At 47.1% G+C, this 16262-nt stretch overlaps 1 protein-coding gene across 1 annotated transcript in view; it reads left to right on the top strand.

Moving 5' to 3' along the window:
• LOC144500809 (dedicator of cytokinesis protein 2-like) overlaps positions 1–16262 on the top strand; it is a 1379043-nt gene that overhangs the window by 1322365 nt on the left and 40416 nt on the right. The window contains exon 41 of the mRNA XM_078224279.1: positions 15015–15156. Within this exon, the coding sequence (XP_078080405.1) occupies positions 15015–15156 (142 nt within the window). The remainder of the gene's footprint in view (positions 1–15014; positions 15157–16262) is intronic.

Raw genomic sequence — 16262 nt, forward strand, 5'->3', positions numbered from 1 at the left:
CTTCACCTTGAACCTATGACCCCTCGTGAGCGTCACCACCGACCCGGGGAAAAGCTTCCCACCGTTCACCCTATCTATGCCTTTCATAATTTTATACACCTCTATTAAGTCTCCCCTCATCCTCCGTCTTTCCAAGGAGAACAACCCCAGTTTCCCCAATCTCTCCTCATAACCAAGCCCCTCCATACCAGGCAACATCCTGGTAAACCTCCTCTGTACTCTCTCCAAAGCCTCCACGTCCTTCTGGTAGTGTGGCGACCAGAACTGGACGCAGTATTCCAAATGCGGCCGAACCAACGTTCTATACATCTGCAACATCAGACCCCAACTTTTATACTCTATGCCCCGTCCTATAAAGGCAAGCATGCCATATGCCTTCTTCACCACCTTCTCCACCTGTGACGTCACCTTCAAAGATCTGTGGACTTGCACACCCAGGTCCCTCTGCGTCTCTACACCCTTTATGGTTCTTCCATTTATCGTGTAGCTCCTCCCTACATTATTCCCACCAAAATGCATCACTTCGCATTTATCAGGATTGAACTCCATCTGCCATTTCCTTGCCCAAATTTCCAGCCTATCTATATCCTTCTGTAGCCTCTGACAATGTTCCTCACTATCTGCAAGTCCTGCCAGTTTTGTGTCGTCCGCAAACTTACTGATCACCCCAGTTACTCCTTCTTCCAGATCATTTATATAAATCACAAACAGCAGAGGTCCCAATACAGAGCCCTGCGGTACACCACTAGTCACAGGCCTCCAGCCGGAAAAAGACCCTTCCACTACCACCCTCTGTCTTCTATGACCAAGCCAGTTCTCCACCCATCTAGCCACCTCCCCCTTTATCCCATGGGATCCAACCTTTTTCACTAGCCTACCATGAGGGACTTTGTCAAATGCTTTACTAAAGTCCATATAGACAACATCCACGGCCCTTCCTTCGTCAACCATTTTGGTCACTTCTTCAAAAAACACCACCAGGTTCGTGAGGCATGACCTCCCTCTCACAAAACCATGTTGACTATCGTTAATGAGTTTATTCCTTTCTAAATGCGCATACATCCTATCTTTAAGAATCTTCTCCAACAACTTCCCCACCACGGACGTCAAGCTCACCGGCCTATAATTACCCGGGTTATCCTTCCTACCCTTCTTAAATAACGGGACCACATTGGCTATCCTCCAATCCTCTGGGACCTCACCTGTGTCCAGTGACGAGACAAAGATTTGCGTCAGAGGCCCAACTATTTCACCTCTCGTCTCCCTGAGCAGCCTTGGATAGATTCCATCAGGCCCTGGGGATTTGTCAGTCTTTATATTCTCTAACAAACCTAACACTTCCTCCTTTGTAATGGAGATTTTCTCCAACGGTTCAACACTCCCCTCCGAGACACTCCCAGTCAACACATCCCTCTCCTTAGTGAATACCGACGCAAAGTATTCATTTAGGATCTCCCCTACCTCTTTGGGCTCCAAGCATAAGTCCCCACTTTTGTCCCTGAGAGGTCCGATTTTTTCCCTTACAACCCTTTTGTTCCTAACGTATGAATGTCGAGGCTGAGCCAATCGAGTGCCAGGGCACCTATCCCCGGGTCAGGGAGGGTCCTCAGTTGGAGCCAGGGACATAGTCTGACCCTTTTATTGTAAATACTTATTTATCGTTGGCAATGAACCCTTTGTAACTTTGAGCCACATCCAGTTGCCCTCAGATTCATTATAGGGAATTTCTCGCAGGGTAAACAGAAACTCATTGACAATGGCTGCCCTGGAGGCGTGAATAGCTCATTTGATTCTCACCATAGCTAGAAGAATGAGAGCCTTTCAAGTTAATGGCTGAGAATTGTAAAAGGTTGATTACCTCAGTTAGAAGACAATGGATGGGACTTGGTCCCTGCACTTGGGCTATCCCAACATCTAATATGGAAGCGTGATTTAGCAGATGGAATACAATGTAGGAAAATAAGTTTAAGTTTATTTTTACTTGTGTCACAAGTAGGCTTACATTAACACTGCAGTGAAGTTACTGTGACAATCCCCTTGTTGCCACACGCTGGCGCCTGTTCGGGTACACTGAGGGAGAATTTATTATGCACCTAACCACCAAGTCTTTCAAACTGTGGGAGGAAACCGGAGCACCCGGAGAAAACCCACGCAGACACGGGGAGAACGTGCAGACTCTGTACCACACAGTGACCCAAGCCGGGAATCGAACCCAGGTCCCTGGCGCTGTGAGGCAGCAGTGCTAACCACTATGCCACCCGTGCCACCCCAAAAATGTGAAATTCTGCACTTTGGTAGGAAGAACAAAAGAGCTGAATGTTATTTAAATGGAGAAAGACTGCAGAAAGCCGCAGCTCAGAGGGATTTGGGGGACCTCGTGCATCAATCACAGAAAGCCAGCATTCAAGTTCAGCAGGTAATATGGAAGGTAAATGGAATGTTGGCCATGGAATGGGGGATAAAAATAAGGAAGCCTTGCTAAAACTATAAACGGCACTAGTTAGAGCACACCTGGAATACTGTGAACAGTTTTGGTCCCCTTATCTAAGGAAAGATATACTGGCATTGCAGACAGTCCAGAGAAGGTTCACATGATTAATCCCGGATATGGAGGCATTTTCTTCTGAAGAGAGGTTGAGTAGGTTGTGCTCATACTCAGTGGAATTTAGAAGAATGAGATGCAACCTTATTGAGACATATAGTGTTCTCAGGGGGCTTGACAGGGTAGATGCTAGGAGGTTGTTTCTCCTTGTGGAAGAGTCTCGGATCAGAGGGCACAATCTCAGAGTATGGGATCACCCATTTAAGACAGAGGGTAGTGAATCTGGAATTCTTTACCCAGAGGGCTGTAGAGGTTGGGTCATTAAGGATGTTAAAGGCTGAGATAGACAGATTTTTAATCAAGGGTTACGGGATAAGGCGGGAAAGTGGAGTTGAGGATTATATCAAATCAGCCCTGACCTTGTTGAATGATGGATTAAACTTGATGGGCTGAATGACCTACTTTTGCTCGTATGTCTGATGATTTTCAGTGTTCCTGGTCTGCTTCACACTCCTCCTGGTCTCAGATGAGCGGAGGAGATGAGGCCGGTCATGTAACAGAGGTGGAAATAGACAGTCTTTGAACCAGTGCAGAAATGTGCAAGGTCAAATATAACGCAGAGACAGTGAACAGTCCGATTGAGTTTCATACAGTTCTCAGGGAGAAGGATGGAGTTGGTCATTAGGGAATGGAGATTGGTGTGGGGCCTGAAGACAATGGCCTCAATCTTCCAATATTTAATTGGAGGAAATTTCTCCTCACCAAGTGCTGGATGTCAGACAACAGTCTGACAACATAGACAGCCTGGAGGAGTCAAGAGAGGTGTTGGTGAGGGAGAGCTGGGTGTCATCAATGTACATCTAAAAATAGTTTTTCCAATAATATTGTAGAGGGGGCAGTATCAGAATCATAGAATCCCCACAATGCAAAAGGAGGCCATTCGGCCCATTGAGTCTACACCGACTCGGTGTACAGTTTTGGTCTCCTTACTTGAGAAAGGATATACTGGCACTGGAGAGATTGCAGAGGAGATTCACGAGGTTGATTCTGGAATTGAGAAGGTTGGCTTATGAGGAGAGATTGAGTAGACTGGGACTATACTCATTGGAATTCAGAAGAATGAGGGAAGATCTTATAGAAACATATAAGATTATGAAAGGAATAGATAAGATAGAAGCAGGGAAGTTGTTTCCACTGGCGGGTGAAACTAGAACTAGGGGGCATGGCCTCAAAATAAGGGGCAGCAGATTTAGGACTGAGTTGAGGAGAAACTTCTTCATACAAAAGGTTGTGAATCTGTGGAATTCCCTGCCCAGTGAAGCAGTTGAGGCTACCTCATTGAATGTTTTTAAGGCAAGGATAGATAAATTTTTGAACAGTAAAGGAATTAAGGGTTATGGTGAGCGGGCGGGTAAGTGGAGCTGAGTCCACAAAAAGATTAGCCATGATCTTATTGAATGGCGGAGCAGGCTCGAGGGGCCAGATGGCCTATTCCTGGTCCTAGTTCATATGTTCTTATGTTCTTATCCAGGCTTACCCCATAACTCCATGTACTGATACCGCTAAACCCCCTAACCTACATGGCACGTTGGTAAGGTGGTTAGCCCTGCTGCCTCACAGCACCAAGGACCCTGGTTCTAGATGACGGGACTGGGAGCATTCTGGCCAAGTTTGCCGATGATACAAAGATAGGTGGAGGGGCAGGTAGTATTGAGGAGGTGGGGAGGCTGCAGAAAGATTTAGACAGTTTAGGAGAGTGGTCCAAGAAGTGGCTGATGAAATTCAACGTGGGCAAGTGCGAGGTTGTACACTTTGGAAAAAAGAATAGAGGCATGGACTATTTTCTAAACGGTGACAAAATTCATAATGCTAAAGTGCAAAGGGACTTGGGAGTCCTAGTCCAGGATTCTCTAAAGGTAAACTTGCAGGTTGAGTCCGTAATTAAGAAAGCAAATGTAATGTTGTCATTTATCTCAAGAGGCTTGGAATACAAAAGCAGGGATGTACTTCTGAGGCTTTATAAAGCACTGGTTAGGCCCCATTTGGAGTACTGTGAGCAATTTTGGGCCCCACACCTCAGGAAGGACATACTGGCACTGGAGCGGGTCCAGCGGAGATTCACACGGATGATCCCAGGAATGGTAGGCCTGACATACGATGAACGTCTGAGGATCGTGGGATTATATTCATTGGAGTTTAGGAGGTTGAGGGGAGATCTGATAGAAACTTACAAGATAATGAACGGCTTAGATAGGATGGACGTAGGGAAGTTGTTTCCATTAACAGGGGAGACTAGGACGCGGGGGCACAGCCTTAGAATAAAAGGGAGTCACTTTAGAACAGAGATGAGGAGAAATTTCTTCAGCCAGAGAGTGGTGGGTCTGTGGAATTCATTGCCACAGAGGGCTGTGGAGGCCGAGACGTTGAGCGTCTTCAAGACAGAAATTGATAAATTCTTGATTTCTCGAGGAATTAAGGGCTATGGGGAGAGAGCGGGTAAATGGAGTTGAAATCAACCATGATTGAATGGTGGAGTGGACTCGATGGGCCGAATGGCCTTACTTCCGCTCCTATGTCTTATGGTCTTATGGTCTTATGGTCAATTCCCAGCTTGGATCACTGTCTGTTGAGTTTATTTTTTAGTGTCACAAGTAGACTTACATTAACACTTCAACAAAAATCCCCCAGTCGCCACACTCCAGGGAAGAAGTTGTTCTTGAGTCGGTTGGTACGTGACCTCAGACTATTGCATCCTTTTATTTGACGGAAGAAAGTGGAAGAGAGAATGTCTGGGGTGTGTGGTGTCCTTGATTATGGAGGCTGGTTTGCGTGATGGATTGGACTGCTGTTGAAGGGAGCCCCCGCCATCCGAAAAATGAAGACCCTTGACTAAGGTTTGAATCCACCTTGTCAACCTCAGAGCTGCAGCTGACACAAAGGAGATGACAGTTAAAAAAAGCACAAGGGGTAGATTGGCCAGGACAATGATAGGGTTGAGATATTACAAGAACATTTGAATTCTCATAATTGACTGTTGGCAATGGAGCAGACCGAAAGAGTTATGTTTCTAAACTGTAAAGCACGTTGATATATTGAACAGGGAAAGATTATTTCTCACAATCCGGGAGCCTGTAATGAGGGATTACCTATTTAACTCGGAGCGTGAAGAAAGACGTTAAAATAAATTGGTTAAAACAAAGATCACTGAAGCTTGGAATGCTTTGAGACAGGGAATAGTTGAAGTAGACACCATTGCATCTTTTTCAGGAAAACATTCCCAGCAGCAAAAGATACAGGGGAGTGAATTGGGAAGTGTAATAGGTCGGGGTGTTACGGCCGTTCATGCCAGTGGGATTTTCTCGCTGCAGCAGGCAGAGATCCAGATGAGGGCTAAATTCTCCAACTTCGCTGCAGTGGGAGCCTGGTGTGAACATCCAGTAAAAGATCACGCCCAGAGTTTTGGATTCCTGCGGAATGCACGGACACAACCAGAATGGATCAAATAGCCTCTCTCTCGGTTTTAAACTTCAACACTTCAGTAATCCTAGGAAGTAAAAGGAACCTGTGCGAACACTGAATGAACACTTAACATAACAAGCCCATTCTTGCTTCAATAGATCAACCCGTTTGCTATTTATTCATTGCCTGGGATTGGGTATCACTGACAAGTACAGAATTCATTGCCCACCCCTGCTTGGAATAACTTTATACAACTGAGGGGAGGCGATGGTGGCTTTATTGTTAGACTATTAATCCGGAAACTCAGCAAATGTTCTGAGGACCCAGGTTCGAATCCCGCCATGGCATATGGTGGAATTTGAATCCAATAAAAAAAATATGGAATTAAGAACCTACTGATAACCATGAAACCATTGTCGGAAAAAAACCATCCAGTTCACTAATGCCCTTTAGGGAAGGAAATCTGCCACCCTTATCTGGTCTGGCCTACACATGACTTCAGGCAGCACGGTGGCACAGTGGTTAGCGCTGCTGCCTCACAGCAACAGGGGCCCGGACTCAATTCCCAGCTTGGGTCACTGTCTGTGTGGAGTTTGCACATTCTCCCCGTGTCTGCGTGGGTTTCCCCTGGGTGCTCTAGTTTTCTCCCACACTCCAAAGATGTGCAGGTTAGGATGATTGGCCATGCTAAAGTGCCCCTCAGTGTCAAGGGGTTAGTAGGTTAAATGAGTGGGTTTATGGGGAAAGGGCCTGGATGGGGTAGTGGTCAGTGCAGACTCGATGGGCCGAATGGCCTCCTTCTGCACTGTAGGGATTCTATGATTCTACGATTCAGAGCCACAGCAATGTGGTTGACTCTCGACTGCCCTTGGGCAACTAGGGATGGGCAATAAATGCTGGCTAGCCAGCGGTACCCATGCCACACGAATGAATAAAACAATTGAGAGACTAGCTGAGTCTCTTTGAAGGCAAATCGGTAGTCAACCATGTTGATGAAGGACTGCACTGACATGTAGGCCAGGAAAACAGATAACCCCACAAAGGAGTTAAAGGGGAGGCATGGGGTGATTGTCCCCTTATGGACAACACAGCAGAAGAGAATTGCCTGACTGGGGGACCAATTAGGACTAAGAGTGGGTGATCGCCCTGGGGTTGGAGCTCGCTCTTAGGCAGAAAATAATCTGAAAACATATAGGAACTGGGACAGCCGATGGGCTACTCCAGGGCAGCTGGGGTTGGGGGCTGCTGGTCTCTGTACAGTTGTTCCTTGTTAATAATACCTTTTGTGCTTCTGACAAAGTCTGTCGGGCCAAATGGCCTACTCCTGCTTCTATTGTCTATGTTTCTATGTAGCATCATTGCAGCCTCCCAGGCACAAAAGCACCCATTGACCATCACTTTTTGTTTCCTGAAGCTGAGTCGGTTTTGGATTCAACTTGTCACTTTCCCTTGGAACCCACAAATTTAATTTACTGATCTGTCTACCAGGTGCAACCATGTCAAAAACTTTGTCAAAATCCACATAGACGACACCAAACATGCTACCCTCATCCACCCTCCTTGTTACCTCCTCAAATAAACTCCATCAAACTAGCCAGATATGACGTGCCTGGAAGGTTGTTGGATACAACTGTAGCCTTTGATGGAGAATTGGGTAAATACTTGAAGCCAAAAAATTATTGCAAATGTATGGGGAAAGAGTAGAACAAAGAACAGTACAGCACAAGAACAGGCCCTTCGGCCCACCCAAGCCTGCGCCAATCATGTTGTCCTATCTAGACCAACCGCCTGTATCCCCACCTGTTCATGTCTCCAGCCAGATAAGTCTTAAATGTCGCTAACGTGACTTCCTCAACCACCTCAATTGGCAGTGCGTTCTCGGCCCTCACCACCCTCTGTGTAAAAAACCTCCCCTGCACATCTCTACTGAACCTTTGCCCCCTTACCCTGAACTTGTGCCCCCGTGGTAATTGTCATTTATGCCCTTGGAAAAAGCTCCCAACTGTTCACCCTATCCATACCCCTCATAATTAAAAGAAATTCTATCAAATCGACCCCCCTCCAGCCTCCGTCGTTCCAGGGAGAACAATCCCAGTTTATTCAATCTCTCCTCATAACTAATACTCTCCATACCAGGCAACATCCGGGTAAATCTTTTCTGCACTCCCCCCAAAGCCTCTACGTCCTTCTGGTAGTGTGGCGACCAGAATTGGACACAGTATTCCAAATATGGCCTAACCAACGTTTTATACAACTGTAACATAATTTGCCAACTTTTATACTCGATGCCCCATCCGATGAAGGCAAGTATGCCATATGCTTTCTTCACCACCTTTTCCGCCTGTGATGCCACTTTTAAGGATCTGTGGACCTGTACTCCCAGATCTCTCTGTGTGTCTGTACTCCTGATGGTTCTGCCATTTATTTTATAGCTCCCACCTGAATTCGATCTACCAAAATGCATTAACTCACATTTTTCCGTATTAAATTCCATCTGCCATTTCTCCGCCCAATTTTCCAGCCTATCTATAATCTGCTGTATTCTCTGACAATCTTCATCACTATCTGCAACTCCAGCAATCTTAGTATCATCCGCAAACTGGCTAATCAGACCAGCTACGTTTTCTTCCAAGTCATTAATATATATTACAAACAGCAGAGGTCCCAGCACTGATCCCTGCAGAACACCACTAGTTACAGACCTCCATTCAGAAAAACACCCTTCCACCGCTACCCTCTGTCTTCTATGGCCAACACAGTAAGAAGTTTAACAACACCAGGTTAAAGTCCAACAGGTTTATTTAGTAGCAAAAGCCACACAAGCTTTCGGAGCCCCAAGCCCCTTCTTCAGGTGAGTGGGAATTCTGTTCACAAACAGGGCGTATAAAGACACAAACTCAATTTACATGAATAATGGTTGGAATGTGAATACTTACAGCTAATCAAGTCTTTAAGATACAAACAATGTGAGTGGAGAGAGCATCAAGACAGGCTAGAGATGTGTATTGTCTCCAGACAGGACAGCCAGTGAAACTCTGCAGATCCAGGCAGGCTGTGGGGATTACAGATAGTGTGACATGAACCCAATATCCCGGTTGAGGCCGTCCTCATGTGGCTATCAGTTTCTGCTCAGCGACTCTGCGCTGTCGTGTGCCGTGAAGGCCGCCTTGGAGAACACTTACCCGAATATCAGAGGCCGAATGCCCATGACCGCTGAAGTGCTCCCCAACAGCAAGAGAACAGTTTTACCTGGTGATTGCCGAGCGGTGTTCATTCATCTGTTGTCACAGCGTCTGCATGGTTTCCCCAATGCCTCGGGACATCCTTTCCTGCAGCATATCAGGTGGACAACGTTGGCCGAGTTGCAAGAGTATGTACCGTGTACCTGGTGGATGGTGTTCTCACGTGAGATGATGGCATCTGTGTCGATGATCCGGCACGTCTTGCAGAGGTTGCTGTGGCAGGGTTGTGTGGTGTCGTGGTCACTGTTCTCCTGAAGGCTGCTGGTTTGATGACAATGTTGCGGTTGGTCTTGAGAGCGCGGATGGCGTTGCATTGTGCTTGGATGATGTTCGGGGCTGTCTTGTGAGTGCGGCTGATGAATTCTATGGCCAAGCCAGTTCTGAATCCATCTAGCTCGTTCACCATTGATCCCGTGACATTTAATCTTTTGCACCATCCTGCCATGAGGAACCTTGTCAAATACTTTACTAAAGTCCATATAGACAACATCCACAGCCCTTCCCTCATCAATCATCTTTGTCACCTCCTCAGTAAACTCAATTAAATTAGTGAGACAGTACCTCCCTCATCCAAAACCATGCTGTCTGTCACTAATAAGACCATTCAGTTCCAAATGTGCATAGATTTTTTTGATTTGCTTTATTATTGTCACATGTATTAGTATACAGTGAAAAGTATTGTTTCTTGCGTGCTATACAGACAAAGCATACCGTTCATAGAGAAGGAAACGAGAGAGTGCAGAATGTAGTGTTACAGTCATAGCTAGGGTGTGGAGAAAGATCAACTTAATGCAAGGGAAGTCCATTCAAAAGTCTGACAGCAGCAGGGAAGAAACTGTTCTTGAGTCAGTTGGTACATGACCTCAGACTTTTGTATCTTTTTCCCGATGGATAGATCCTATCCCAAGTATCTTCCCCAACAATTTCGCTATCACTGATGTCAAGCTCACTGGGCTATAATTACCCGGGTTGTCCTTGCTACCCTTCTTAAATAACAGGACAACTTTGGCTATCCTCTGGGACCTCACTTGTGGCCAATGAGGAAATAAAGCTTTCTGTTCGAGGCCCAGCAATTTCCTCTCTTGTCTCCCACAGTCATCTGGGATAGATGCCATCTGGCTCTGGAGATTTGTCTAAGTTAATGCTTTTTAATACACCCAACACTTCCTCCCTCGTAATGATGACTTGCTCTAGAGGGTATACATACTCCCCCGAGACACCATGGCTGGAATTTTACTGGCTCGCAGAACAGAATTCTCCATTGGCCTCGGGTGGGATTTTACGAGCCTCGCCCGAGCGAGATCGTAAAATATCGGCCCATCAATCAACGTGTCCCTCTCCTATGTGAATACCAATGCAAAGTAGTCATTGAGGATCTCACCCACTTCCTTTGGTTCCAAGCATAATTTCCTTCCTTCGTCCTTGAGTAGACCAACTCTTTCTGTAGCTGCCCTCTTGTTCCTAATGGATGAATAAAATGGCTTGCGATTCAAGTTAATCCTGCCTCACAAGGACATTTCGTGACCTCTTTTTGCCCTGTTAACTCCCCGTTTGAGCTTTTCTCCTTCCCCTGTATTCTTCAAAAGCTTCATCTGTTTTTAGTTGCCTCGACCTCATGTACGCATCCTTTTGACTAGAGGCGTGGGATTAATCGGATTGTTCCTAAAAAGAGCTGGCACGGACTTGATGGGCTGAACAGCCTCCTGTGCTGTGATTCTGTTTTGGATGAGACACCTGGTGGAGAACCGGGGTGGATGGCGAAACGGAATTCTTCGGGCAGGATTTTCCGACCGCGTTCTCCGCAAACAAGGAAAATCCTGCCCGAGGTCGATGGACCTTTACATGTTCCAGCCCCCCACCCCTCCCCCCCTCCCCCCGGGCCCCCACCACCTCGCTATGACTCCTGTGGCGGGCGGGACAGGAAAATTCCCCCCCCCCTTAGTATCTGGTTTTGTGGATTTAAGGAGAGATGTGAGCAAATTTGTGTTGGTGACGGGGACAGGTGGGCAGGTGTGGGGGGGGGTACGAGTGTTGCCGGGGGGGAGGAACGGGTGTGTGTGGGGGGGAGGCAGTGAGGCAGGCTGGGAGAGTGAAGGAATAAGAAACGTATCGTAAGGAGAAAACAATAACGAAAGGCAGAAATCTGCAGTCGCTGATCAGCTTGAATATAAATGAGCCTCGGAGACGGAGTGAGTCTGTCGTCAAACAAACATCTCAGCTCCTTTTGGAAATAAGAAAAATGAAGAGGCATATTTAAATTCAAATGAAATATCAGGTTGTTAATGGATTTTTCAAGCGCAAACTTTGAGTAATGATATTTTTCTGATAGTATCAGTCCCCTGAATGTACAAAAGCCCAGGCATTAATCACTGGAGTTGATTCAGTAGCTTGAAAGGAGGAAAGAGCTGATCTGTGATTTTATTTTCTCTCATAATAAGCTGATGGGCAAATGAAAAGGTTGATACAAGCATGTGTAACACTTAAGGCATCAAACGATATCCAATGACAGGCAGCCAAAAGGGATTCACCAGCAAGTTCATAAGAACCAGCAGTAAAGTCGAAGGCGACTCGTTGTGGCTTCAAGTGATAATTGATTTATCAACAACACTATAATCCTACAGTGCAGAAGGAGGCCATTTGGCCCATCAAGTCTGCACTGACCACAATCCCACCCAGCCCCTATCCTCATTACCCCATGCATTTACCCTAGCTAGTCCCCCTGACACTAAGGGGCAATTTAGTTTGGCCAATCCACCTGACCCGCACATCCTTTGGACTATGGGAGGAAACCGGAGCACCCGGAGGAAACCCACGCAGACATGAGGACAACGTGCAAACTCCACACAGACAGTGACATGAGGCTCAAATTGAACCCAGGTCCCTGGTGCTGTGAGGCAGCAGTGCTAACCATTGTGCCACCGTGCCGCCCAAAGGAAGGGGATGACTGAACGTGACGATTGCCATTTGATTTAACTAACTTGGCCAATCCACCTGACCCGCACATCTTTGGAATGTAGAAGGAAACCAGAGCACCCAGATTAGGTGGATTGGCCATGCTAAACGGCCCATTAATGTCCAAAGATGTGTAGATTAGGTGGATTGGCCGTGGTAATTGTGCAGGGTTGCAGTGATAGGGTGGAGAGATGGGCCTGGGTAGGATGTTCTTTCGGAGAGTCAGTGCAGACTCAATGGGCTGAGTGGCCTCTTTCTGCACTGTTGGGATTCTATGGTCCTATGGTTTAGTTGGATTAAAATGTACAAGCAGTGTCGATGACTTTAAGGTTTGCTTTGCTTTTGCAAACGCCTCTTTTTGTACGAATCCTCATTTCAATCGCTGAGGCTTCTTCAGAAGTTGGTGAAGTGGGGTGGGGGGTGGCATAAAGCACTGGACAGGCTCAGAAAAATATAGGTGTTGCCTTGGGGTTCAAAAAAATTTTGGCTTTGGTCTCTTTTATTCGTCTCAGTTCATTTTGGGAAACCTCAGAGCATTTGCCCAGTAGCTTTTGAAAACCTCCATCCCGAATATTTAATATCTCCAGCCAGTCTAATTTCATCTGCTTCAACCAGTCTTGACCCATGAGACAAGGTCTGTGACTCTCAGTCACTAGAACAGGTAGCCGTGCTGTTTGGCTTCTGTAGGATACAGTAACTGTAGCTGACCCTACTGTTTTCAGCGTCTCTCCTGTATGTCTTCTGTTTAAAGCTTATTTATTAGTGTGACAAGTAGGCTTACAATGAAGTTACTGTGAAAATCCCCTGGTCGCCACACTCCGGCGCCTGTTCAGATACACTGAGGGAGAATTTAGCATGGCCAGTGCACCTAACCACCACATCTTTCGGACTGTGGGAGGAAACCAGAGCAGCCGGAGAAAATCCACGCAGACACGGGGAGAACGTGCAAACTCAGCACAGACAGTGACTCAAGCCAGGAATCGAACCCAGGTCCATATTGCATGATTGTACACATGCTGCTGCATGTCCAGCATCACATAGCTACACTTCCTAAAGTACTTCAGAGGCTGTGAAGTGCTTTGGGAGTCTGGGGATTCCTGAAAAGTACTATCTAAATGCAATTCTTTCTTTTGTTGAAATTATGGTGGGATTGGATAGGATAGTAGCGGACAAATCTTTTCTACTTGTGTATGTCAAGAACAATTTAAGGTGGTCCACTAACAGATTAAGGGCAGCAATTTACAATGCCCCACCAGCGGGGTTTACAGTTGGAAGGGCCACTATGGTCTTCCCACTGTTGTCCCACCCACCCGCCCCACCTCAACAACTTTCCAGTGGGACAGGTGAGACGTGGGTCACCCCATCCGCCCTTGCTCCAATTGACGTTAGTAAGTGACACATTAGTGGCCACTTCAGAGCTGTTTTCCAACTGGCCTGAGTGTGCAGGTTGGTGGGAGGAGTTCAGGAGCAGGGGGCAGGAAGGAGGGCTGTTATGTTGGGGGGATGAGGGGGAGTGGGGGAGAGCGCGGAAGTGCAGAAAGTCATCCTGCTCAGTGGTAGGACAGAAGGCAAGGTGGGGTGCGGCAGGGCGGGGGGGAGGGTGGAGTGGTGAGGGGGACCTCTATCAACGGGCTCCTTGCAAGATCTGATGACCCCCCACCTCCACAACGTCCGTCCACCCAGGGTCCTCCCGCCCAACTGGCCTCTCCATCAACACTCCCCATTGCCTTCTCCCCACACCCACAGGCCTCGTCTCCCTCCCCCACCCTAGATTTCCCCCCGCACTCACCTGGCCTTGGACTTCGGGCCTGGACTCTGGGGGCTGCTTGCAGAGACAGACACCGGCAGCTCTCTGAGGCAGGGCTCCCCACTGAGTGAAAACCGGGTGTCCTTACTCCAGCCGATTAACGCTCCGTGGATGCGTTCCCCTGTTGACCCTTCATTTGACGGGATGGAAAAACCCAACATCTGACAAATACTGACCTCAGTGAATTGTTGAACAGTTTTCTGACAGAAATTGGCGAGAATGTGGAGTTCGCTGCCACATGGAACCATTGAAGCATTGATGCATTGAAAGGGTGGCTTAATGCATTGGGGTGGGAAACGGTCCTTACCTGTATGTGGATGCTCGACCAGAAGAGGCAATTAGTGAGAGAGGGCGAGAATGGCACCTAAACACCAGAATAGAGCATTTGGGCTGAATGGCCTATTATTGTGCTGAAATTCCTATGTAATTCCATGTAAGAAGGATATTAATTGGGTTTGGAACTAGTAATTGCTCATGTGGAGGAAAAAAACAAACACAGATAATATTTCTGACCCGACAGATTAATCTTGTGGCTCTTCTCAAGTCTCACAGCGCCAGGGACCCAGGTTCAATTCCGGCCTCGGGTCACTGTCTGTGTGGAGTTTGCACTTTCTCCCCATGTCTGCGTGGGTTTCCTCCGGGTACTCCGGTTTCCTCCCACAGTTCTAGATGTGTGGGTTATGTTGATTGGCCATGCTCAATTGTCCCTTAGTGTCAGGGGGATTAGTGGGTAAATGTGGGGGGTTATGGGACTAGGGCCTGGGTGGGATTGTGGTTGGTATAAACTCGATGGCCTGAATGACCTCCTTCTGTACTGTAGGGATTTTATGGATTCTATGGATTCTTCTTTGAGCCTTATTAACTGAATCTTAGGAGATTGTTACAAGGACATTGTGCAGGAGATACTCCTCTGAGGGGTCTTGGGATTTTTTTGCTGCATTCGTAGTGCTGCTGATTTTGTCTGGACATCCCACCTAATTCACGTGCCATTCTGCTGTCCTTGCCCTTTCAGAATAAGGTCTTCATTCACCGGGGAAAGGAGTACGAACGGAGGGAAGATTTTGAACAGATGCTCCTCACTCTGTTCCCAAATGCAGAGTTGATGAAAACAACGTCGGCTCCTGGAGACGAGATCAAGAACTCCCCCGGACAATGTATCCTTTCAGCTCGGATGAGTCTCTGTGCACAGGAAGCCAAAGGTTGGAGGGAGGGGAGAGTGGGGTTGGTGGGAATGTGGGATAAGGTGTCGATGAATCAACTCCCCCAATTATAAATGATGAGTGCCCTTGCGCTCCCAACTAATGTTTTGTCTCCTTCCCAGGTTCTCAACGATTTCATCTTTCCTTGATCCACTTGCTCATGTTGAACTCAATCTGCCATCGTTTTGTCCACTCACTTCATCTGTCTTTATCCCTCTTTAACTTCCCGCCCCTCCTAATCGGAGGACCTGGATGTCCAGGTCTTCAGCACTTCATCCAAGACATTTAGAAAACTTGTGAAAGACTGAGGCACAGAATAGGTCTCGGAGGAATAATGCTTGTCACATTGTGCCAAGAGAACATACCCTTCATCCTTGGTGAGGCCACACCAAGAGTATTGTGTGCAGCTTTGGTCTCCTTTTCTGAGGAAGGTTGTTCTTGTCAACATTAAGAGCATTCAAATGGTTATTGGATAAACATATGGATGATATTGGAATAGTGTAGATTAGAGGGGCTTTAGATTGGTTCCACTGGTCGGCGCAACATCGAGGGCCGAAGGGCCTGTACTGCGCTGTAATGTTCTATGTTCTATGCTCTCGAGAGAGTGCAGCGAAGGTTTACCAGGCTGATTCCAGGGATGGTGGGTCTGATGTATGAGGAGAGATTGACCAGGTTAGGATTGTTTTCGCTGAAGTTCAGACGAATGATTGGGGGATCTCATAGAGACTTATAAAATTCTAGCAGGACTAGACAGGGCAGATGCAGGAAGGATGTTCTCGATGGTGGGGGAGTCCGGAACCAGGGGTCAGTCTGAGGATTCAGGTTAGACCATTTAGGACGGAGATGAGGAGACATTTCTTCACCCAAAGAGAGGTGAGCCTGTGGAATTCATTATCACAGGAAGTAGTTCACAGAATCACAGATTCATAGAATACTACAGTGCAGAAGAGGACCTTCGGCCCATCGAGTCTGCACCGACGGCCCTGACCTATCCACCCAATTCCACTTGCCAGCACTTGGTCCATAGCCTTGAATGTTATGGCATGCAAAGTACTCAAGCA

The sequence above is a fragment of the Mustelus asterias genome, chromosome 1 (genome assembly GCF_964213995.1).
Source record: "Mustelus asterias chromosome 1, sMusAst1.hap1.1, whole genome shotgun sequence".
In the NCBI taxonomy this organism is placed as follows: Eukaryota; Metazoa; Chordata; class Chondrichthyes; order Carcharhiniformes; family Triakidae; genus Mustelus; species Mustelus asterias.